The 21,569-nt window shown below is 45.4% G+C and overlaps 8 protein-coding genes across 8 annotated transcripts; 4 read left to right on the forward strand and 4 right to left on the reverse strand.

Annotated features, from left to right (window-relative positions):
• Positions 1 to 118: 118 nt before the first annotated feature.
• BHQ10_008660 (uncharacterized protein) lies at positions 119 to 968 on the reverse strand (the record flags this gene model as incomplete). The annotated part of the gene is made up of 3 exons (XM_040881490.1): positions 119 to 587; positions 649 to 785; positions 849 to 968. 3 exons carry the CDS (start codon positions 966 to 968, stop codon positions 119 to 121), a joined length of 726 nt encoding a protein of 241 aa, XP_040737162.1.
• Positions 969 to 2,422: 1,454 nt separating this feature from the next.
• Positions 2,423 to 3,807, forward strand: BHQ10_008661 (uncharacterized protein; the record flags this gene model as incomplete). Its single annotated transcript, XM_040881491.1, has 3 exons — positions 2,423 to 2,598; positions 2,652 to 2,793; positions 2,848 to 3,807. 3 exons carry the CDS (start codon positions 2,423 to 2,425, stop codon positions 3,805 to 3,807), a joined length of 1,278 nt encoding a protein of 425 aa, XP_040737163.1.
• Positions 3,808 to 4,079: 272 nt separating this feature from the next.
• On the reverse strand, positions 4,080 to 6,306 carry BHQ10_008662 (uncharacterized protein; the record flags this gene model as incomplete). The annotated part of the gene is made up of 6 exons (XM_040881492.1): positions 4,080 to 4,142; positions 4,193 to 4,274; positions 4,941 to 5,028; positions 5,080 to 5,950; positions 6,006 to 6,226; positions 6,273 to 6,306. 6 exons carry the CDS (start codon positions 6,304 to 6,306, stop codon positions 4,080 to 4,082), a joined length of 1,359 nt encoding a protein of 452 aa, XP_040737164.1.
• Positions 6,307 to 6,975: 669 nt separating this feature from the next.
• BHQ10_008663 (uncharacterized protein) lies at positions 6,976 to 7,953 on the forward strand (the record flags this gene model as incomplete). The annotated part of the gene is made up of 1 exon (XM_040881493.1): positions 6,976 to 7,953. The coding sequence occupies one exon, from the start codon at positions 6,976 to 6,978 to the stop codon at positions 7,951 to 7,953; it is 978 nt and encodes a 325-aa protein (XP_040737165.1).
• Positions 7,954 to 10,240: 2,287 nt separating this feature from the next.
• Positions 10,241 to 11,056, reverse strand: BHQ10_008664 (uncharacterized protein; the record flags this gene model as incomplete). The annotated part of the gene is made up of 5 exons (XM_040881494.1): positions 10,241 to 10,562; positions 10,617 to 10,728; positions 10,780 to 10,842; positions 10,932 to 10,996; positions 11,052 to 11,056. 5 exons carry the CDS (start codon positions 11,054 to 11,056, stop codon positions 10,241 to 10,243), a joined length of 567 nt encoding a protein of 188 aa, XP_040737166.1.
• Positions 11,057 to 12,190: 1,134 nt separating this feature from the next.
• Positions 12,191 to 12,949, forward strand: BHQ10_008665 (uncharacterized protein; the record flags this gene model as incomplete). The annotated part of the gene is made up of 1 exon (XM_040881495.1): positions 12,191 to 12,949. The coding sequence occupies one exon, from the start codon at positions 12,191 to 12,193 to the stop codon at positions 12,947 to 12,949; it is 759 nt and encodes a 252-aa protein (XP_040737167.1).
• Positions 12,950 to 15,260: 2,311 nt separating this feature from the next.
• On the reverse strand, positions 15,261 to 19,867 carry BHQ10_008666 (uncharacterized protein; the record flags this gene model as incomplete). The annotated part of the gene is made up of 9 exons (XM_040881496.1): positions 15,261 to 17,757; positions 17,814 to 18,088; positions 18,150 to 18,435; positions 18,540 to 18,564; positions 18,626 to 18,811; positions 18,880 to 19,053; positions 19,212 to 19,419; positions 19,469 to 19,519; positions 19,580 to 19,867. 9 exons carry the CDS (start codon positions 19,865 to 19,867, stop codon positions 15,261 to 15,263), a joined length of 3,990 nt encoding a protein of 1,329 aa, XP_040737168.1.
• Positions 19,868 to 20,216: 349 nt separating this feature from the next.
• Positions 20,217 to 20,762, forward strand: BHQ10_008667 (uncharacterized protein; the record flags this gene model as incomplete). Its single annotated transcript, XM_040881497.1, has 1 exon — positions 20,217 to 20,762. One exon carries the CDS (start codon positions 20,217 to 20,219, stop codon positions 20,760 to 20,762), a length of 546 nt encoding a protein of 181 aa, XP_040737169.1.
• Between the last annotated feature and the right edge of the window lie 807 nt (positions 20,763 to 21,569).

A 21,569-nucleotide genomic window follows, 5' to 3' on the forward strand; every position in this document is an offset into this window, starting at 1 on the left:
ATATATATTTTACTGATTTACTTTCGAACAAGTTACTCGTGACTAGTCATAGATGACGAACGCTTCACATTGCATATCTTTACCCTTAGCTATATACCGATAACAAACAGCCATCACATTACAAAGCAGCAAGCGCCACAGCAACAGCAACACCGCCCATGGCCCACTGCGCATTACCAGTGATCTGTGGCATACCACCCGTGCTCGCAACGGAGGACGTAGCCTTGGCCGATGCGGTACCCGTAGATGACGAAGAGGAGCTAGCCACAGTCGACAAACCAGAGGAAGTAGAGGCTGCAGAGCCGGTTGAAGCAGCAGTCGAAGCAGCAGTGGTAGCAGCGCTAGCAGCAGCCTTTGTAGTCGCAGAAGCAGTGGATTCAGTCGCCGAAGCACCGGTTGTGGCGGCGGCGCCACCAGTGACAGAGCCGGCGGTGATGGTCACGGGCATCCAGCCGGATTCGAAGTCGTCAGAAGTAAAAGTGGTGGTTGTTACGCCCTGGTAGTTTGCGTAGGAGCCGCCGATGGTCTCGGTGCAAGCGGCTTGGGAAGCGCTGGCGTCGATGTCGCAGTGGAGGTCGGCGTAGGCACTTTTTTCCATTATTAGTTGGGTTCACACACAGAGAAAGAGAGAGAAATATTAAGACATACAGAGACTTATCGCCGTCAACCATCTCAAGAGACATGGTCTTGGGTCCTTCGATCATGGTGAAGCCAGTAGCGACGCCGCAGTCGGTGGGATCTGTGCCGGCGGCACATGCGATCGAGTATGTGGTCGCCGTGGCGTCCTGTGTGAATACCTTCATTAAAATCTCAAAATTTCTTGGAATCAATCGCTAGATATAACATACACCACCAATAATAGAAGCAACAAGCGGTTGCTGGTCGAATCCCGGAAGCCAGATCGTGGTCACGGTGTCGGCGGCGACAACGGTGCTCAAAAGAGCCATAGCAACGGTAGTAGAACGCATTTTGATGTGTATGTAAAAGTATTAAAGGGCGATAATTAGAGCGCGTAAAGTGATTGAACGAATGAATAGAATTTGACTGAATGAAACGAGCGACTCAGTTGAAAAGACGATTAACGAATGTGCATATGGCGGATCGAGCAGAGAGAAGAAATAAAGGTCGGACTGATATGTGCCACATGGCGGCGAGTTCCTTTTAAATTTTGGGGTAAGACAAGTCATTTCTTCACAAGGTAACAGTCTCCTGCCTAGGAACAGCGCGTGGCCTACAAGAGCCTAGCACCGACTGACTTAGGGCTACTGATTGGGTGCTGATGGATCTAGAACGGGCCTCAGGATTGAGGCTTGAAAAATAAAGCTTGGCACCTTTTGGCTAGTTTCAGAAACCTGGCACGCTGATTGGCCGATTTTGCAGCTAGGGTTGGAGGCTCTTTTGGTTTCTGTCTAAATATAGCTTAGTGTCTGTCAAAAACGCTGTATGATTGGCTGGTATAGATTTTAGCTTGTGCTTTTTTCCTTTTTGGGTATAAGACATGGCGGCCTACAGCGATGCTTCAAGTTCCCCTGAATGATAAGCTCCGATCTCCGATGCATAGAAGAACTCAAGAGTGACACCCATCGAGTTTCACATATCTTATAAGCACCTGCATATTCATGCAGATCTTATAACACTGCTTTATATGTCACCAAGTGATGTAACTGTATGCCGGTGTATTCGATTCTTCAGAAGACCAATGAGAATGGATAGCTATGAAGACATCGTTGCATATTGATTCTACCTAGGCGTAGTCAGGTAGCAGTAACCGGGGACGCTATTACAGTAAGTTGTATAGCATTCTAGGACAAGCGGAGACAATGTTAATAAACATAAGGATTTGGATCCTTCGTCATGTTGATTTAGTACTCAATACATCTATTCATCAATCTCTGGCCGCTATACTACTTTTCTTCTGCGGAACACGTATATCTTTGATAGTTTCCGCAAACATCGGTCTTTTATAATCATTCTGGGAATACGCCGCAATCGCAGCAGAAAAGACCGAGAACGAGAAGGACAGAAACTCGGTGAATGCTCACAAAATTACCACGCAGTCCTGTTCAGGAACTGTGATAGAACACCCATCTTGAAGACCGAATAGGCTCTTCAACAGATGAAGCGGAAAAATGTAAGAGAATGACGACAAGCTGAATATCGGAGTACGGTACTCATGTGGAAGCGAACACTATGACAACGAAATATGATTGTCCGCGTGAAGCTCGGTGTTATCGGACTATGCAAAAGCATGATCGAATAGACCGAGGAGCTGACCCGGCAGTCATAAAGGGTGGGCTACAATACTCGGACGTATGGACTATAAATTGAGATTCGAAAGAAGTACAAAACAAGACATTTGGTCGCTCCAAAAGCAATTCAATCTTAAAAGATCGAAGCTCATCTATTCCCATTCACTTTCACGATGTCTAGTCTACACGAATCTGGCGAGGCCGCGCCCGACACCTTTGAGAAATCGGATAGACTCGAAGGCGAAAAAAAAGAAACTGGATTCCCTGAAGGCGGAACCAGAGCATGGATGGCGGTATTAGGTGCATTTTGCGTGTCATTCTCAACGTTCGGATACATGAATGCCTTTGGGTAAGCCTGCTCTAATCCACCCTGTAACAAAGCTAGCTGATGTGTCGATATAGGGTGTACCAAGATTACTATACCAAATACACCTTGCGCTATGAAACACCATCTAATATCGCTTGGATTGGGTCTGTTCAGATCTGCTTCTTGTTTTCTGGCAGCCTCGTTGGCGGGCCGTTGTTCGACCGTTATGGTGCTTCTGTACGGACTTGGAATAACGACATCTATAACGTCTCGCTAATTATAGTGTTATAGATTATTCACATACCGGCAATCTCCGTGGTAGTCTCAGTGATGATGACCTCCCTCTGCAAATCATACTATCAATTCATGCTCGCTCAAGGCATCCTAGGTGGAATCGCTTCCGGCATATTATTTACCCCTGCCATGACATGTGTCAGTCATTACTTTCAGAAACGACGTGCTGCAGCTGTCGGAGTGACTGTTTCTGGATCATCCATCGGTGGTGTCGTACTTCCTATTGCTTTGAGTAAGATGTTGGCGAATGAAACTCTGGGGTTTGGCTGGTCTGTCCGCATCGTGGGGTTCATAATCCTATTCATGATGTTGATAGCAATGGCCACCCTTAGAGGGCGTCTGCCTCCTCGCAGAGATAGAATTCTCCTACCCTCAGCTTTCACTCGTGTTCTTTATACCTCTATCACACTTGGGATCACGTTCATGATGTGGGGCATTTTCACGCCGTTCTTCTATCTCCCGCAATATGCGCATTCCCACAACATGGATTCGCAGCTTTCTTCCTACCTTTTGTCCATTCTGAACGCTGCCTCAATCTTTGGCAGAGTTCTGCCTGGCATAATTGCCGATAAGGTTGGTCGATTCAACGTCTTGATTATCAATGGTTTCTGTACAGGGGTATTACTTTTGTGCTGGATTGCGGTCAAATCAGAAGCTTCGATCATTGTATTTGCGGTCTTATATGGTTACTTTTCAGGGGGGCTTGTTTCTCTTATGTCTCCTTGTATTGCACAGGCATCTCCAAGTCCAGATCAGATAGGAACGCATCTCGGGATGTCCCTGGCTGTCGTTGGCATTGCTGGTCTGACTGGAACCCCGATATGCGGTGCGTTACTTGAGAAATATGGCGAGTATACACAGCCCGCTATTTTCAGTGGCGTGATGGTGTTTGTTGGTGTTGCCTTCGTCGTTGTGGCAAGATTTTGTCTACGGACTAAAGTTCTGGCAATCGTGTAATCACATCTAATCCCTCGAATGAGGAATTTCTCTATTTGTATTTATATTCTCTTTTGCTTCATTTCTCGCTTGGCTAAATATCTGAGCGGTTTTTGCCCAGAATGTATATATCTAAGCGTTTTTGTCCGAATAACTTTCTCTACTCAGATTGAATTACGATGATTGGCAATTTCCTAAAACTGGGACTTGAATTATTGAACTCTTGTGAGAGGAGACGCTTCACATTTAGGATGAAATAATAGAACATGGCATACACGGAAATATCACTTCAGTCAAAAAGCTTGTAAAAATGTGTAAGCATTGCTGTCCTTGAAGAAATCAAAATCATCTGAGAGCTATTGACCTCTGTCAGCACAAGCACATTATAGAAACAAGAAGCACTTACAATCGAATCAAAAAACCCAGTCGTGCCGTTGGAGAGCATCGAGTTTGTATCTTCTTGCAGATCAGGTTCGCGAGGAACGCTACTATGACATCGAATGAATATAAGCGTGACCTTACTTCAGAAGAATAGATGCTTACACTGAATTTGGATTTGATCGAATGGCAGCTTGCCGCAACTGAAACGCTGTGCATATAGCGACCACTCTATCAGCTGCCTCTTGGTCGGATATTAAGCATGAATCTGGCCATAACTGAGATTTTAATAGACCAATAATCATGCTGAGTATGTAGTACTCGTTCAGTCCCTCCAGCACAACAATAATTCTCTTTTCCAAGACTTGCAGCGCGTTTTCAACTGTGGCCACGAGGCATTTCGAGATTATAGGGGATATTGCTATAGTGGTTGATTGACTAGTATCTGTCAATCGTTGTCAATGATTATACTTTGCTCCTAGGTTCAATCGAGATGATTCAATTTTGTCGGTCACTTACTCTGTAGTCTGATATCTGTGTAGATTTCATGACAAATATTCAACGCTGCAAGAATTAATCCAACTCTGCAGGCTTGCTCCGGTACTTTTTCTTCTTGTATAAGACTTTGGTAATGATCAAGCAATTTCAATGATGCTTCTAACCTTGCACGTCGGCATATATTTGATTTGAATGAAGGTGGCGCTTGAACCGCGAATTGAAAATAGAGCAAGAGCATATACTGGTACAGGTGAATGAGCAAGAGCCGCTTCACGTACATTGCCTTTTGCTGTTGCCGTGGATCATTTCCCGCATCATTTCTCTCAGGGATACTCTGGACTTCTTCTTCCAGCTTCTGTCCAAAGACTAAGACCCGATCGAAATCGTCTTGCTCGCGACAACTATTTACAGACGCACATATCTCCAATCTGACAGTCAAGGAGCTGCACAATTGAGATTGGAAAAATGTATCTGTCAAAACGTCGTTTGGCATCTCTTCCGGCAGATCATTGTCAGAGTCTCGAAGTTCCTGGAGACTCTTATCATCAATATTAAGAGGCGATTTCAAGTGAAAATCTTCGACGCCAATATTTGGCGGCATGCCTCGTTCCACCGCTGCTTGCAGGTCGAGTTCAACGATCGTCGCCCATAACCTCCGACGCATCTCTCGCTGATAATGTGATATTCTCGCTGTTGAGGGAGCTTCACGATGGTAGCCTGCGGCCATAGCCCATCGAATAACTGCCCCAGTAGACATCCAGAGCGAATTCTCTTGAATATAATTCGCACGCTTTGCAATGAGCAGGAGACAATGTGTAGCTAGAATGTTCCACGACTGAGGAGGCTGATTTGTCGGTAAATGGAGCCATGACTCTGCAGCCCCTATCCAACACATGACTTGGTCGCGAATAGGTTGCTGACCCTCAACATCGGTGTATATCTCCGAATGAAATATTGCAGCAGTAGCCGAGACCAGAAGCAGTTGCACCAGAAATGAAGAAGGCGTACAAAGCGGGCTGGTCCAATGGCAATTGTACTCTGCTATAAAAGCCGATTTATCGAGAACTCGATGTAATACCTCGAACCGGTCAAGATACGTCTGCACCAATGTATCTGCAACTGACTTCATTGGGACCAGCTGCGCTAGTGTGGATGCTGTTGCAACCTCATGTGCTGAAGGACGCTGCCGATGACCATCATTTGCTGGAGAGTAGATCTCGTCGCGAAGGGAGTTAATTGCTGGGTTTTGAGTCTTGACTTGAGCGATGTAGGATCGAAGCTCGGCAAACTATATCACACTTGAGGAAATGGACTTCATTGTAAGATGGGCGAGTTCGACGTACCTGTTGATAAAAGTTTAAGGGATAGCTATACCCATAGAATATGGTGAGAGTCTCTTCTCCTTTCAAGTGCGTTGCTTTGACATTCGATTTGGAGGGTTTTGATGATTTTTCCGTTTTATCTGCCAACGAGACTGGCGTACGACAGGGCTCTACCATAGCACCTGATTCCATCCGCGGCTGAGTATCATGGGCAAAGGCTCCATTCACTAACGAGTTCCTCGCTGTTTTGTCACGATAGGTACATCTTTCGGCGTTTCCAGACTTTACACAACGGCTGCAGCATGGAGACTCGCGTCCACATTTTAGCTTTCGTTGGTAGCATTGGATACACGCCAATGGTGGACGTCGTCTCCTGACTCCCGGCTTGATCACCCGTAGCGAATCCATTGAAAAGAGGGTCTGTCGATTTTCAATCTCTGATTCTTTGTTCTTAAGAAGGTACAGATAAGATCTTTCCGCGCTGAAGATGCATGTGTAGGGCTGGTTCCATTGGCTCGGCAATTTCGGCGAATTGGGGGGTCGGCTCGGACTTTTACGTCGTAGTGGTAGATTTCGTAAATATGCTCCACCAGATTTTATCAAGTGACTCATTGAAATCAATACAGGCTTTCTCCCATATGAGTGAGGCTTTCCCTTAGGTCACGCCTTACTACTGTGTACGTCCTACGTAGGATCTTGGCAGTCTCACTTATCAAAAATGTGGCAGCACATCTCATAATATTATGCTTAGAAATTAGAATATCCGTTATAGAGCCTGGGAAGTAGAGCGGACTGGACGATTCAGATAACTATTCAAGTCTCGAGCCGAAGAAGAGAATCGACCAATATAAGAGCAGGCTTGTACTTGTGAGGTTACCAGCAGGGCGACCACAAACGGATTACCGGTAGGCGGCAACGCTAATGCAAATATTAATGTCATTGCACGACAATAACCACCATCTTCTTCCTTGATCACCCAAACTCGAGAATAATGTCTGCCGCGACAGTGGAGGGTTCGACCTTACTTGGTCTCCCTGTTGAAATGCGAAGCCAGATCTTTGACTCAATCTTCGAATCCACCACACTCTACGTCGAACCAGGCTGGCGCGATGAAGACTACAACTACGAACTTTCTTCTCCTCCCCAACTCACCGAGAAATTAAACCTTGTTTGCCGTACTTTCAACAATGAAATTGGCGACTCATGGCACAAGAAGGTCACCTATTATTTTCCCAATACGGTTGCGTTTATCGATGTCATGTCACAGTGGCCAGAGGAGAGAATCAGACAAATACGACATGCCCATATTGTAGCATATCCCCTCCCCATATATCACCACAACGCAACATTCTATACTACACATTTCATGTTCGAAGCCCTGAAAATGTTCCCCGGTCTACAGCTAGACGTTCTGACCGTGGAGAATATATGGCTTGAGCCTAATGGCGAGCCCCTCGACGGTTGGTGTATAGGCGCCACGACCATCGACGTTACATGCTTGCTCCAGAGCAAAGGCTGGAAGGAATTCCGTTACCTTTCCGGCGTGCTTCCTTTGACACCCAGTCAAGTTCGCAATATAGATGAAAGAATCACCAAAATGAAAGCAGAGCGTAACGAGCCTGGCTTTGAGTACCACATCACCCGCCACAGACCGCAGCTGGCTGGACTGCAGTCAGTACATCCTGATGGCACTGTTGAATACAAGGATAGTCAAGAAGATCGAGACGAGGTTGAGCACTGGTATAAAACCCATCCCGAAGAGCCGCCACAGGATCAAAGTTTGCCCGAGGATACGGAGAAGGAGGTGATGGTGTGGGCCAAGAGAGGTACTGCTGATTATGTCCAAGATGGTGAGAATCTCCACCCCGCAATCAAGGAGCTGCTGGATCACAAGCCTTGGCTTCAGCATCGGAGAGATGGCCAAATGCTCGTTAGTGACGGCATGGATGATCCTGCCGGACATCTTTGAGTGACTGGAATCTGTGGACGGAGAGCGTTAGTAGAGTTGTAGGGTAGCACATGACTCCACTCACTGTTCTCAGGGAGTATCACATTCCCATTGCTACTTTCGTGTTCCCATTGAATGCCCAATCTAAACTTCACTTAAGCAGCACAGGATCCTTCTGCGTATTAGTATGATTGAAAGAGGTATTTATTTCTAGTGATATCCCAATTGATCCTACAAGGATTTTCTCTACTTTCGAAGTGGCAGGCACATCTATTGAGCCTTGATAGATCCTACGTTTGAGTTCATCTACTCCATTCCCATTTCTCCAGTTCTGTCCTCCTCGACTCCGTTTCCCTAGTGGCCACTCCTATTCTCGGAGGTATCCTCCGCCGCTGCACGATAGTACTCAGGTGTTGTGGACAGCTTGGTATATGGCTTACATGCTGTATCCTCTATCTAAAAGCCCGATCCGAGGGTCCAAGTTGCAGATTCGGTATAGGTTGTTAGTCTTTTTAAAGGTATGTAAGCCCGACGTATAGTACTTCTGCATTGCTCAAACCGGCTTGCCATTGTGCTTATCAGGTAATTCTGGCGTCGAGGAGCAAGCTGAGCCACTTCACTGGGTTCCCATATCTTACAGCGAGCTTGAGGCTTATAGCATGCTCATACCTAGCCTTTCAAGCAGGCGTTCCTTATCCGCTTCATTGTCTCCAGCTGAAGCGGCCTTTAGCGCATTCCCATAACATCTACCTTGAATTTGAAAGTTGACCCCTCTATCAAGCAACAGCTTCACGATCTGCTTATGACCTCTGGATGAAGCCGCCTGTAAAGCATTGCCATATTGCCCGCCTGGGATGTTGACATCTGCACCTCTTTCAAGTAGGTGAGCCTCGATATCAGCCATAGCTGTCCGAAGGAGGCTCGGGGGCTGATTCAAGAAGCACATGTTTTGAAACTTTTGATTCCGTATTGCTTTACCAAAGTCGTATTCGAAGAGACTACCGCATCCATTGCGTGGCGCACTAACCACGATGTCACCTAGGAGGATATCATGCTTCTGACTTGGGGCGCCTCCGCCAACACTGAACATCAGGCCAATTCTGACGTCGGGAAAACTACGTAACATGTCTCGTGCGACACATGCAGCTGCAGCTTTACCGTATGTCCCGTGAGGAGGGATGCAATCACCACATTATGGTTCTCATTTTTTCCTAGGGTGTAGACGTTGTAATCATTTTTAGGAATATATCTTGGTTTTCAATGCACTTCATCGAGGAAAGCCTGAACGGCATTGTATTCGCAAGATATGGCACAGATCCATTCAACGGTATAATCCTTCTAGATTGTTACTCGGTGTTCCAGACCGTCGAGTGAGGTGTTTGGAACCCTAAGATATCTTTCACAGAACGATGGGGTTTCAAGACATAGGATATTCGGTTTAGCTTCAAGAAGATGGTTGAAAGAATTAAAAATGGGACAATTTAGTAGAATCAATGTCTTTCAGCCTTGCATGCCCGCTCAAGTGAAACCAACCACCCCGCAGAATCCGTGATAGTAATAGAAAGCGGCCGAGGCACCGAGTACAATTTTGTTAGACTCAAGGGGGCAAAACAAGGGAGTTGTTTTGGTGTCCGTAGTGATATATACGAGTCTCAATTTGTCTTTGCTTATATAATGATTAGTTCCTAGATAGCTAAGTGACACCATTTGAAAGCCGGTTTATGCCATTAGCTACAGGTATACGGAATAGGTTATGTGGGAATAGCTTCACAGGAGACATCACAAGCCTCCTCACAGGAACCGCAGAACATGCCCTAATGCCATCTTGATTCACGGATGACACGCCCTATATAATCCGTTGCTTCACTACATCTGGCACATACGACCATAGGGTGTGGAAAACAGGGCTTCCCGTCCGCTCAGCCGTACTTAAGCCACACGCCGGCTGGTTAGTAGTTGGGTGCACCAGCGAATCCCAGCTGTTGTATGTAAAGTTTTTTGTATTTCTGCTGGACTTTCTTTTTGATTTCTCAAGTTTCATAAGCCCCACGATCTACATTAATATGCTGCGTTGTGGCAAGTTGGACCTCGTTGGTTGACAGCTTTGATATGCTTGGCGTGCTGATAGGAAAAACAGATCCCGAGTAGAATTCTCTTGTCAGACATAGAGCAGTGCAGGAATTGAGCGGTCGATGACTATGAAAATGTTATGAAAATTGCTTTTGCAACTGTAGATATAGTACGATTGATAGACGTTCTGCTTGAAAATGTGAAGCCAAGATGCAATTCAAGCGTAATCAGAGAAACTTTAAAAGGAGATGGCTCTTAAGGCATCCTCGCACAGTGTCTTAATACGAACCCATCTGTTCAACAAGAGATCAATTTTATCATTCTTTCCGTCTCGGGCACCCAGTTGCTGTTCCATTTGTATGTCCTTCAATGATTGGATTTTGACTGTGCTTTCCTTGATATAGGTGCCAACCCAATCATGAAGTATACTTGTGGTTTTATTCTCCTCGTCCTGGATGCGGCCCAAGACGTAATTACGCCACTGACGACTCGTCATGTATTTGATGCAAGCAACAGCCTTGGCGCGGTGGCAGACACCAACTGACGTTACTTTGTAGTTCCTAAGTCAAATGTTAGAATCAAGATTTGGCTAGGGTTACTTGAGATTTCCATACCCGTAGAGTTTCTGAGAAAGTAGTTCTTTCTTGTGGGCAGCTGTGAGCTCTCTATAGACGATATCGTCGAGATAAACGGCGTCCGACTCGTTGTCTTCAAGACAAAATCCATCTTCCTAACCTGTTAGTATCACCTCTAAGAATGAAGGACGTCAACACTCACATTCAACCAAGAGGAAGTCATTCGGATGTGATCCATAGCTCATGAATAGCTCTTCACCCTTCTCTATGTAGAGCGTCATCAGGGTGAATTTCCTACTCTGCGCTCTTGTCTCCTTTGGAACGAATATTCAGACTCCAGGTTTCACCACTTACCAAATTGTTGAGAAGCTTTAAATGTGTACGCCTGTCCGTCAAAATCTACTTCGCAAGGCTTCACACTATGTCAAATCACAACTTCAAGGTGGGCTTGAATCGTATTCAGGAAATACTTACTGCATTATCATCATGATTGAAGTAATCCGCAAAGGGAACCAAGGCTATAGCATCATTCCAGTCTTCAGGTTCGCTTTTGCCTGGAGAGACATAGTAAAAACTTCTAGTATTTAGAATGAGCCAATGATATGAAAATAACTCCCAGCTTGTGTCCGGCAACACTGAGATAACAGCCTTCCATGCATCCTGAAGTCTTTTTTCCTGGTGCGAGAGCATGTCAGTATATCTGTGCTCATACGCGGTGTCAACAGCTCCCTTCTTGAATGTACTCCAGGATCCGGAAACAGAAGGGGGCAGAAGGCTTTTGTCAGCGGGTGACACTTTCGACCAAAAAAGTGGCAGAGTCTCCTCAAATTCAAGCCTAGACGGCCAAACTTGACGCCATATGTCCCATTTTTTCAATAAAACCGGATCTCCATGGGTGAGAAAGGCAGCAAGAATGGCATGAAGGGATGTCCCGTCGGGAAACCTCCGAAGAAAAGAGAGCGGCACTGAGTCGATTGTAAACATCGCAGACAAGGGCACTGTAAGCATCGTCTCTCCGGTCTTTATTGCATCAGATAAGAGCTCTATGCGTACAAAGATAAGCATACGTACACGGATTCTTCTAGTGGCTACCATCCCAAGACGCCGACCTGGAATATAGGCAGGGGCCACGCCATTTATTTCTATTCCTTGAGATTCCGACCAGCGAATAAAAGCTATATGCTCATTTCCCAACGACATAATTGTGTTGCATTTGTCATAGACGAGATCGGGTAGGAGACAAGATCAACATGATGTACTGAATTATCATCGTAAACAAACGGCTTTTAAGTTTGTCCGCACCGGAAGATCAGCGCTATGCCAAGAATGGCTAGCTCAATTCTTTCATCTTATCCCGCTCGAACTAGCTCAGAAATTGGTTTTTTCTTAATTCAACCAGCTCGACTCGACCTTTCTGTGTGGGTTCGTCTATTCATTGTCGTCACTGATCAGACCGGAGGGGCAGTGAGCGGTTTTTGCAGCATAATTGTCGGTGCTAGATCTTGGACCTGTCTACAAAGCACTATTTCAATATTCGAACAGTTAGTATTTGGAAGAAATTGCCCATACCACCTCGATCTGAGCTCATCGTTGTTTTGTTCTACAGTAACACCATGTCGAACATCTTAGAGCAAGAAAAGTTCTATGGTGACCATAGCTCCAACCGTACTCCTGTCGACACCAACATAGATCGTGATTCATCAATGAAATACTGGAATGAGACCCCTGCAACAGCCAATGCCATGCTAGGTGACCTCGGTAACTTTTCCTGGTATTCGCGTATTGATCTGCGCGGCTCAGCGAATTTCTTAGCCAAGGTTCGTCGTTTGTCACCAGGTACTATGACTCATGAAAAATTCAAGCTTGGTGTAGATTGTGGTGCAGGCATTGGCCGCGTGACCAATGGGTTTCTCCGGCATGTTTGTGAAGTCGTGGATGCAGTGGAGCCGGTAGAGAAATTTGCCTCTATTATACGCGAAGAATCGCATAGCCATGATGGGTTGGTAGGAGATGTCTACGTCACTGGTCTGGAAAACTGGCTACCAATGAAGAAGTATGACCTGATTTGGTGCCAATGGTGTGTTGGTCATATCACAGATATTCAATTGACTGAATATATCGTACGCTGTCGAGCTGCTCTGACAGAGACCGGAATAATGGTCATTAAAGAAAATTTATCCACAGAGCCTACTGGGGCTGATATGTATGATGATTTGGATAGCAGCGTGACACGGTCGGACCAGAAATTTCGAGAGCTTTTCAAAGAGGCAGGGATGATTTTGATCACTTCCGAGATACAGCTTGGGTTTCCGAAAAAGTACAAACTTCTCCCAGTCCGATCCTACGCTTTGCGGCCCAAAGTCAGAGATTGACAGCGTCAGATACGTTGTTTGAGGCCAATTCTACCATACAACCCAATCACATCGTGTGTCTAGTCAACGGAGAGATATGAAATCACAACTTTTTTTTGCTCTTCGAATCGAGTTTGCCCAGACAATCTCATTCGATGTAGTATACAGAACCATTCCTTGCCGAGAAACCCTTTTCACTAAGAGGAGTTTATGTAGCTGAAGCCGGTGAACTTATTATAAAAATCATCTTTCGCCAATTCCATCACTCATCCATCGGCAAGACAATCTTCTCTAACGTGCAAGATCAGGCTTGTATGCTAGTAGGTCTAGTGGCCATATTCGTGTTGCTGTACATATAAATGAATCTTCTTAGCCAAATGATTGGAAAATTTGAGAGTAGGTAAAGGATTGCCCATAGTGGCTTTCGCTAAATATTCATGTAGATTAGCAGAGAATGCCCCACATAGAATCAGATATGATCTAATTCTCGTTGTTCCTCGAGGCTCAAGATTGATCTGAGACTTTTTTGATATTCGTTGGCAGAATTGGGTGTTCTGCGTATACCTGTGGACTGCTTCCAATAGGAAACACTGTATCGCTTGTCGGAATATGTGTGCATTTATTGAATTATTGACTATTGTAGACATTTTGCTGAGGACTGTCGGACTCCAATTCCTGTTTGAGCCATTTGACCTGTTCGTAGTTGTCCAGCGGCTCGCAAATAGTATCTCCAAGCTCTACCCTCCGAATCCCATGAATCGAAGAAAGCTCACGGATTCCGGGGTCGGCCCGAAAATCTGAGGGAGATATGCTCGCTATTAAATCAGGTTCGAAGCAGAGACGTAGAAATTCTAGCCTGCGGCATTCCCTCAATAATTGAACGCATCTCGGCACATGAAGAGCAGGAAGCTGTAATTGATCATCTTCTATATCCGAATTTTGATCCATTCGGTGGCGAACGTCACTTCGGCTTTCCCAAGAGAATTCAACTGATTGGAGATTTGCTCGTCCAATTTCGCCAATGGAAATGGCTACCTTTAAAAAGTTGTCTATATCGTCGAGCCGAAAGAAAGTATTGCGGTATGCTATGGAAAGCGCCTCCTGACGTATCTGCTTATTGACGCGGAGAATACTGAGATCACTATTTAGTGGAAAATAGAAGCCGCTTGGATCACCCAGGGCCCCAGCGAAAGTGGTCGAATTGAATACATCAACGTCTCCTAGTTGCCATTCGCCGTTGGGAATCAAGAACGTATATATTTTGTCACGAAGCTCTCGCGGGAGCTTGAAGAAAATGGATGAGGGTCTGTAGCTATTATCCCTTTGAAACTATTGACCCTCATTAGTCCGGGGATAACGAAGTGGATATGGATGTATGTATTACCTTTGTCACAGTCATGAACCTTGAAGCTTCGCTTTCGCTAAGTCGAAGAGGTAGATAGAAACCGGAGTCATGATATATACGAATCAAAAAACGATAGAGACCAACATTGTGTGTGCATTCCGCCACTGTAGAATTGCCGTAAGCCGAAATAACCTTGTAGTAATTAGTGCCACAGAACTAAACTCCATATGAGGAATCAACATTGTTAGGTAAAATCGACTTACTCTAGGTTCTCCAGGAAGTGGAAGTTCATTTGACGAAGCTGTTCCTCGGATCGTCCTTTTTCCATGTTCATCAAGCTCCCTTAAGGCCCTCTCGTATGAACTTTTGGGAACGGCGGTAAGATCGGAGTAAAACGCGCCAACATCGTCCTCGGCGTTTTCCAAGGAGTCTATTTTATAGCCCAGCTTGCTCTCAATCTGATCAAGCGTGAGTAACTGCCTTCGTTTAGCCATTTGGCGATTTATAAGTTGCTTTCTCTAAGCGTGCAGCCACCGAGGGCTTCGAGCGCGTAAGTAATAGCATGACCCCGCAAGGGATAGACTCAATTTTGATTGGCCAGTTGCAGCTCAATATCCGTCATGATGCTTGGGGTGACTAGTTTCAGCCGATCAGGCTGTCAAATAATTAATCCCTGATGCCTACCTTCCCCCATACGAGTGTCTTTCTATAAATGAAAAAACTTCGGGTGCTAACATAGTCTTGAGTTGATGTTATATTAATAAGCAGTTACAATGAAAACATCGAAAGAAACTTTGACTCGTCAGATGGATTATTATATTAATAACGACCCGAAGTGGAATTTTAACTTACAAGCCAAACGTTCAAATTGTAAAAAATCGCGTAGCCAAACTGCAAAAAATGGGCGAGTCAGTGCTCAGATCAAGCTATGTTTACTAGATTTCAAGCTTGCATTCTTGCTTCTAAATTATACCCCATAGCAGCATTTCATTCGCTTTTCAAACAGTCGTTACTCGTTACCGGATCTGAAATAGATAACCCATCAAGGGTGTTCTGTACAACGCCGTGTGAGTCTGGTTCACTTTTTATGAGTAACTGTACCATATCCTCGTCGTCCAAAACCTTTGCCATCTCGAGTGTACTGTAGCCATCTTGGCTTTTGTTTGCAAGAGATGCTCCTCTTTCTAGGAACAATTTCACCAACTTGTGGTGCAAATTCTCCGTGGCAAGAACTAGTGGTGTTCTTCCGCGGCTATCAAGATCGTTTAGATTCGCTCCGACCTCAATCAAGGCCATCGCTATTTTTTCTCGACCATTTACAGCGGCAATGTGTATCGCTGCCTGTCCGGATGGATCCTTTGCCTGGATATCAATGCCTGCATCAATAAGCGACTGCACAATTGCAATATTTCCAATATCGACTGCAAGATGCATCAGGGTGAAGCCATCGACGCTTGTTTGAACGTTTGCCCCATGTTCAATAAGCAGGCGCACCATACTCTCGTTGTTCCCTTCAACAGCCCATGCCAACGGTGGCTTCTCATCAGATCCGCGTTTATTCGGATCTGCCCCATTTTCAAGAAGCACTTCGGCGGCTTTCATCTGTGCTTGAAAAACAGCTAATTCAAGGGCTGTAAATCCTCCGGCATCACTCGCGTTGATATCTGCCCCTTTCTCAAGCATGCTTTGAATCCTACCAACTTGGCCCTCCTGAGCGGCGTAACGTAGACCTGTGAGTGCTGTACTTCCTTGAGCTTTTTTGTCTGCAAGCCTGGTAAGTTTGGCTTTTTTTCTGACATCATGAAGTTGCGATGTCAATGAATCAATTGTAATTTGTCCATTTTCGACTCTGCTTTTTAGTAGTTGTACTAAATTGTCATGCTTCTTCACAACAGCACAATGTAGAGGTGTCCACCCATCTTCATCTTTAATGTTAGGTTCTGCACCGTTTTTCAATAGCAATTGAACAATAGATTCAGACCCTCCTAAAGCTGCTTTATGAAGAGGCGTAAGTCCAGTAACATCCTGCAAATTAACATCTGCGTTATGGTCAAGCAGTATTGCAGTCACTGTGGTTGAACCACTTTGTGCAGACCAAATAAGTGGAGTTTGCCCATTGTCATTCTTAGCATCAACATCGGAGCCCTTTTCAAGTAACAGACGAACGACTCCCTCGTACGAAACCGCCCAGTGTAGCGCCGAATTGCCGTATTTGTCCTTGGAGTTTACATTGGCACCATTTTCCAATAGAACCTGTACAGTAGCCTCGTGGCCTACTGTGGCAGCAAAGTCCAATGCTGTACTGCCGACCCAGTCCTGAGCATTAATAATGGCGCCGTGTTCAAGGAGAATTTGCACTATTGCATCTTTTCCTTCCTCAGCTGCTAGATTGAGAGCTTCGTTGATTCCGTCATCCTCGGTATCTAGCTCCACACTGCTGCTTAATAGCACTTTTGCCAACTCAACATCTCCGTTCACAATCAGCCAATTCAAAGCTGACCATCCCTCATTATCTTTTATAAGATCAGCCCCTTTGTCTAGAAGAAACTCTAAAGCGGCTTTATGACCGACTCTTGCCGCCCAGTATAGCGCAGATTCCCCACGATAATTCACGGCGTTAATACTTGCACCTTTATCAAGCAAGATACGGAGTACTTCCACATGGCCATTTTCCGCTGCTATGATCAATGGCGTCGCTCCGTAACTGTCTTTAGCATCTATATCGAAATCGCTTTCCAACACGAGCTCTAGTACCTTCTCCAAGCCCCAGTATGCCACAACATGTGAAGGACGGAAATTTTTTGGATAACGAGTGAACCAATCTTTGGTTCGATACCGGGTAACATGCAGTATCTGGACCGAAGCCGCCAATTTTCTGCTTTGGTCAAGAAATTCTAGGATTGATTCTAGCTGTTCAGGGAGCTGCCTTTGGAAGTGGCGTCCCCAATGATGGGAAGCGTAATCGAGTAGGCGAAATTCTTGCAAACGCTGCGACAACGTATCCCCATCAAAGCATGGCCCGCTTTCGAAAGTATCGAACGATAGGTATGTAAGACAAAGCCTTGCGAGCTCATCATCAGGATCAGGGACAAGTTCCTCTGGATGTTGTGTAAGAAATTCGTGAAGAGTATGATGGACTAGGCCTACAATGCCGCTCTGTTCATCAATCCTGATAAGGCCAATAGAAACTTCTAGAAGAATGTCTTTGTCCGGTAGGGCGTCTTCATCTAGCGTGTTGTCTTGCAATTCGATACCTAGCGCATGGCGGATTTCCTCAATGTCGAGCGGCCGTTTGGCGCAATATATATACGAAAGCGCCTTTTGTGCAAGTTCGTAATCCTGCGGTCCTCGACTCTTGATCCTTTGCATAGTAGCGCGATAAGTTTCATAAACATCTGGTGACAATGTATCCATGGCGGCCCGCACTTTCCTAAGGTTGTTATGACCCCGCAAGAGATCCATTTGCAGAGAGGCGAGTAGGAACCTTATAATCTTAGTCAGCTTCATTAGCTTGAAAGGCATGGTTTGAACTAAACTTACATGCCATCGGCATTCGATCTCACGAGCTGAATTATCTTGTCCTTCAATCCGCCGTCCTTGGTAAGAAGTTTGCACAGTCTGGTATCGTTGTTGATCTCAAATTCTAAGTAAGTCTCTACGTCAGAGTCGCTTGCTGAAATCTTTAGTCGAACAAGATTTCCGAATTGAGCAACATCGTCGATGTAAGGACGAGAGGTGAAGAGAAAACGCACAGACCCTTCGAGTCTTTTCAATGATTGCATGAATCTGTGTCTATTTCTCGTCGGGCATTCGTCCTAAGTTAGGTAAGCGCAAGTCGTTTTTTGCAGTCCGAATTTCAGAAGGGGGGATTCTCACCAGGGCGTCAACAAAAACGTAAGTGTCAGAGAATAAAGAACGGAGAGAAATGGCAAGAGATATCCACTCGTCTTCACTCGGATTTCTTTTACGAGCCGCATTCTTCTCAAGAAAGTCCTTCACTGCGGGAGGGATCGGATAAATTTGTTCTACCATCTGGCGACATATACTTGCTACGAGTCCGAGTTCGGAGTGTGTTGTGGGATCGTTATGGTCAATATAGAGGTATGCAATCGCCGTTTTTGTAGCTTGTGTAGCATCGTTGACGTAACTGACTGCGATGGATCTGGATGAAATATGAGTTTCTTTGTCTGTTATTGGGATTACCGACTACGCAGTGTCTTCAGGGTACTCTGATCCACCGAGCCGTTCTATCAGATGGCGACTCACGTGAAAACGCTTTTTCCCGCCCCGGCTTAACGTCGCAAGTTAGCTGTTGCGAGGAAAATATTCATTGGCTCTAGCAACGAACTTACGATCACCATAACACCAGAGAGTAGAAGTCTGGTTGCCCTTGAACCATTGCTGGAACTCGGTACTTTCCAGTATCCACTGTCCAGTGGCCTCTGAGCGCTTTTCGAATGTGTCTCTTTGCTTTTCATGGAAGCTTCGCGTTGATAGTGCTTCGAGAATCTTGTCACGTTCATCGGCGGCCTCTCTGCCTGCGAAGATACATCATTAAAACATTGAATCTCTGAACGGAAGGTCGAATAGGCTAATGACGCCATACTTAGAAGAAGCTTTTCTACACGTTCTGTCTTCTCCTCTAGAATGCGGCTACTATGGGCTGCTGCCTTTGACTGCTGGTTTAACATTGCAAGTGTAGCATTCCTGATGATACCTGCTTCGCTGTCGATTGCTTTATGGAAGCGAGTATATGCAACGGCCAATTCATCATCCTCACCTAAAGCCAATGAACGAAATGCTTTCGCTGGTAGGGTTTGAAAGGTCAGTATACTGTCTCGTTTGCAATATGTGTTGGCGTTTTGAGATCACACAAATACATCCAGGATCAACGACCCCTCTATCGAGAAATCCAACGAAAGAAGTCACTCAACTCACCAATTCGCTTCTTTTTGATATACTTCGCAGAAATGCCAAGAATATCCAAAACTGACACGAGGACTTGTATCAGAATATCCTTAAGCTCCGGTATGCTTGACATGTCCATCTCGCCCAACTTAAGGACTTTAAGTCGGCTGAGGTAAGAGTCTACGTCTTCAAAAAACTCAATGATCTTATCGTAGTCGGCCGATACTGAACTAATCGCCTAGGAATTGTCAGAAACTAGGTATCGAACGAACAGAAATGTGTCTTACGCCCATGAAAAAACGCAGAGCTATGAATATTGCGACGCTAGGAGGAGAAGCCTATTTTGATGTTATTATACAATGCTCCTAAATGCGGAGGGGAACAAGTTTATTGCTTACATTGACAGCTGCCTGCGCAACCACATCACTTACGAAGTTGATGCGGTTCATGAACTTCGTTAAAAGTATCCTGAATTTATCAAATTTTGAACCACTGTGCCTGAACTTCTTGAATGATGATTCTTTGTCTGACAGAGTGTCTACCAAGTCATCCACAGACTTTGCGGTTGGTAAAAAATCGACTTTGGTCATGCTATTACGCTCATAGCGATCGATCGCCGCTCGCCAAATCACTGCGATATCAGAGGCTGGGTGGACAGTAACGGGGGTGTTTTTACTTGCGCACATCGCCGCGATTTGGAGTTATACAGGGTATATTAGCAAATGCGAACGATAGAATATCAATAGACATATAGGTGAAGGGATGTGTCAATTGATCCTTTGCTGGAAGAGCAGGGTAACTTTGAAGGGCTTATCAACTTTTGTGGAGAGGGGTGTGGTACGCTGTACGCCCCCAGTCGAGACTTTACTCTAGATGTCTCTAGTGCGAGGGGCATACGCCTCCAATCGAGACTTATCCCGATCATAGTCTCGACTGCAGGCGTACGTGACGCGTATAGCCTCAGCCAGAAGGCTTGCACTACACCTTTACCAGGCTAGGGCCAAACCCTCAACTTGGCCGACTCAGCCCAACACAATGAGCAGTCTGTCGGGGCCTCATGCCACTTTCAGCACGGAAACAAAGGTGTCATTCTTTCAATATATACGCGACAGTCCAAATAATCGCCGTGTATCTCAGGAAGAGAGAGATAATATAATCCAGTGGTTAACCAATCCCCACAAGCGGCCGTCATCACAAAGCGAATTCAGTCGACGGAATTATGTTAGGAAGACGTTCATTTGGGGGGACGGCTCACAGCATCTGCTCGCAGCGCCAAAGACGAATGGGGCACAGAAACGTATAGTGGTTACCGAGGATAAGATTGCGGATGTGGTAGAACATGTTCACGAAAATAACGGTCACGCCGGCTGGGATTACACTTGGAGAGATGTCAGCATATCATACTATGGAATCTTGAGGTCGGATGTCATAAACCTCCTGAAGCAATGTCAAATTTGTGCCCATAACCCTTCAAAGCGACCCAAGGAGTCCATTACTGCAACCCCGGATACCCGATCGGCTGATAGCGAGTTCATTGACTTCTTAGATCAGAGCGAACCGCCGTTCGACGCCTCTGCATGAAGTATACGAATTATGGAAAAGCTGTGGATAGCCTGAATACCAAAAATGTTGGCTTGCATGCTAACTACATCTGGATTGGTTACGGAGTTCTATACTGAGTTTAGCGATATGTTTAACAGTATTGGAAAATTTTCGATTGTTCTTTTAACTTTACTTTCTCCATGTCTTTCGTTGCTTCGACAAGCTTAGGAGTTGATACTCGATAGACATAAGCTCAAGACCTACCCAGACTGTCGACATATCAGCGGTCGAAGCGTACGGTTCTCTGAAAAAAAGCAACTCAGTCGCCTTGTTGATCTCTGAATAGCTTGAAGAACTGGCTTGAGACTGGAATCTAAGCGCACTGAGATTTGTTAGCTTTATTCTAGTATATGAACAGCAAATACGCTCACATAAATTTCGTGAGTATCCACAATGTGCGATTCCTCGTTCGGGATGTTCAGCGCCCAACTGCTTTCCTAGAAGAAGTCTAGCAATGATAATTATTATGTCACTCGCTGGGCATATTAAGGAGAAGCTGTCTCATAGGATATGGTCATCACGCCAATAAGAGCTGCAGTCTAGTAGGCCGGGTCTACTGGACTTTCGAGACTCCTATAGACTGCCTAAGATGTAATTGCAAGCATGGAAAGTGCAGCCATCAATATCCATCTCCAGCCTTGTACTGACATCCAGCAGCCCACGCTTTATATAGTAGATCTGTGCCCTTCATTAATGCCTCTTTCTTTAACCTTGCAAACCTAGTAGTTTTCTCCTTAATTTCAGCCGTCAATAGAATCCCCTGATTATTATCCTGCAACGGCCTAG

This window comes from Talaromyces amestolkiae (genome assembly GCF_001896365.1).
Source record: "Talaromyces amestolkiae strain CIB chromosome Unknown scaffold20.1, whole genome shotgun sequence".
NCBI classification, from domain to species: Eukaryota; Fungi; Ascomycota; class Eurotiomycetes; order Eurotiales; family Trichocomaceae; genus Talaromyces; species Talaromyces amestolkiae.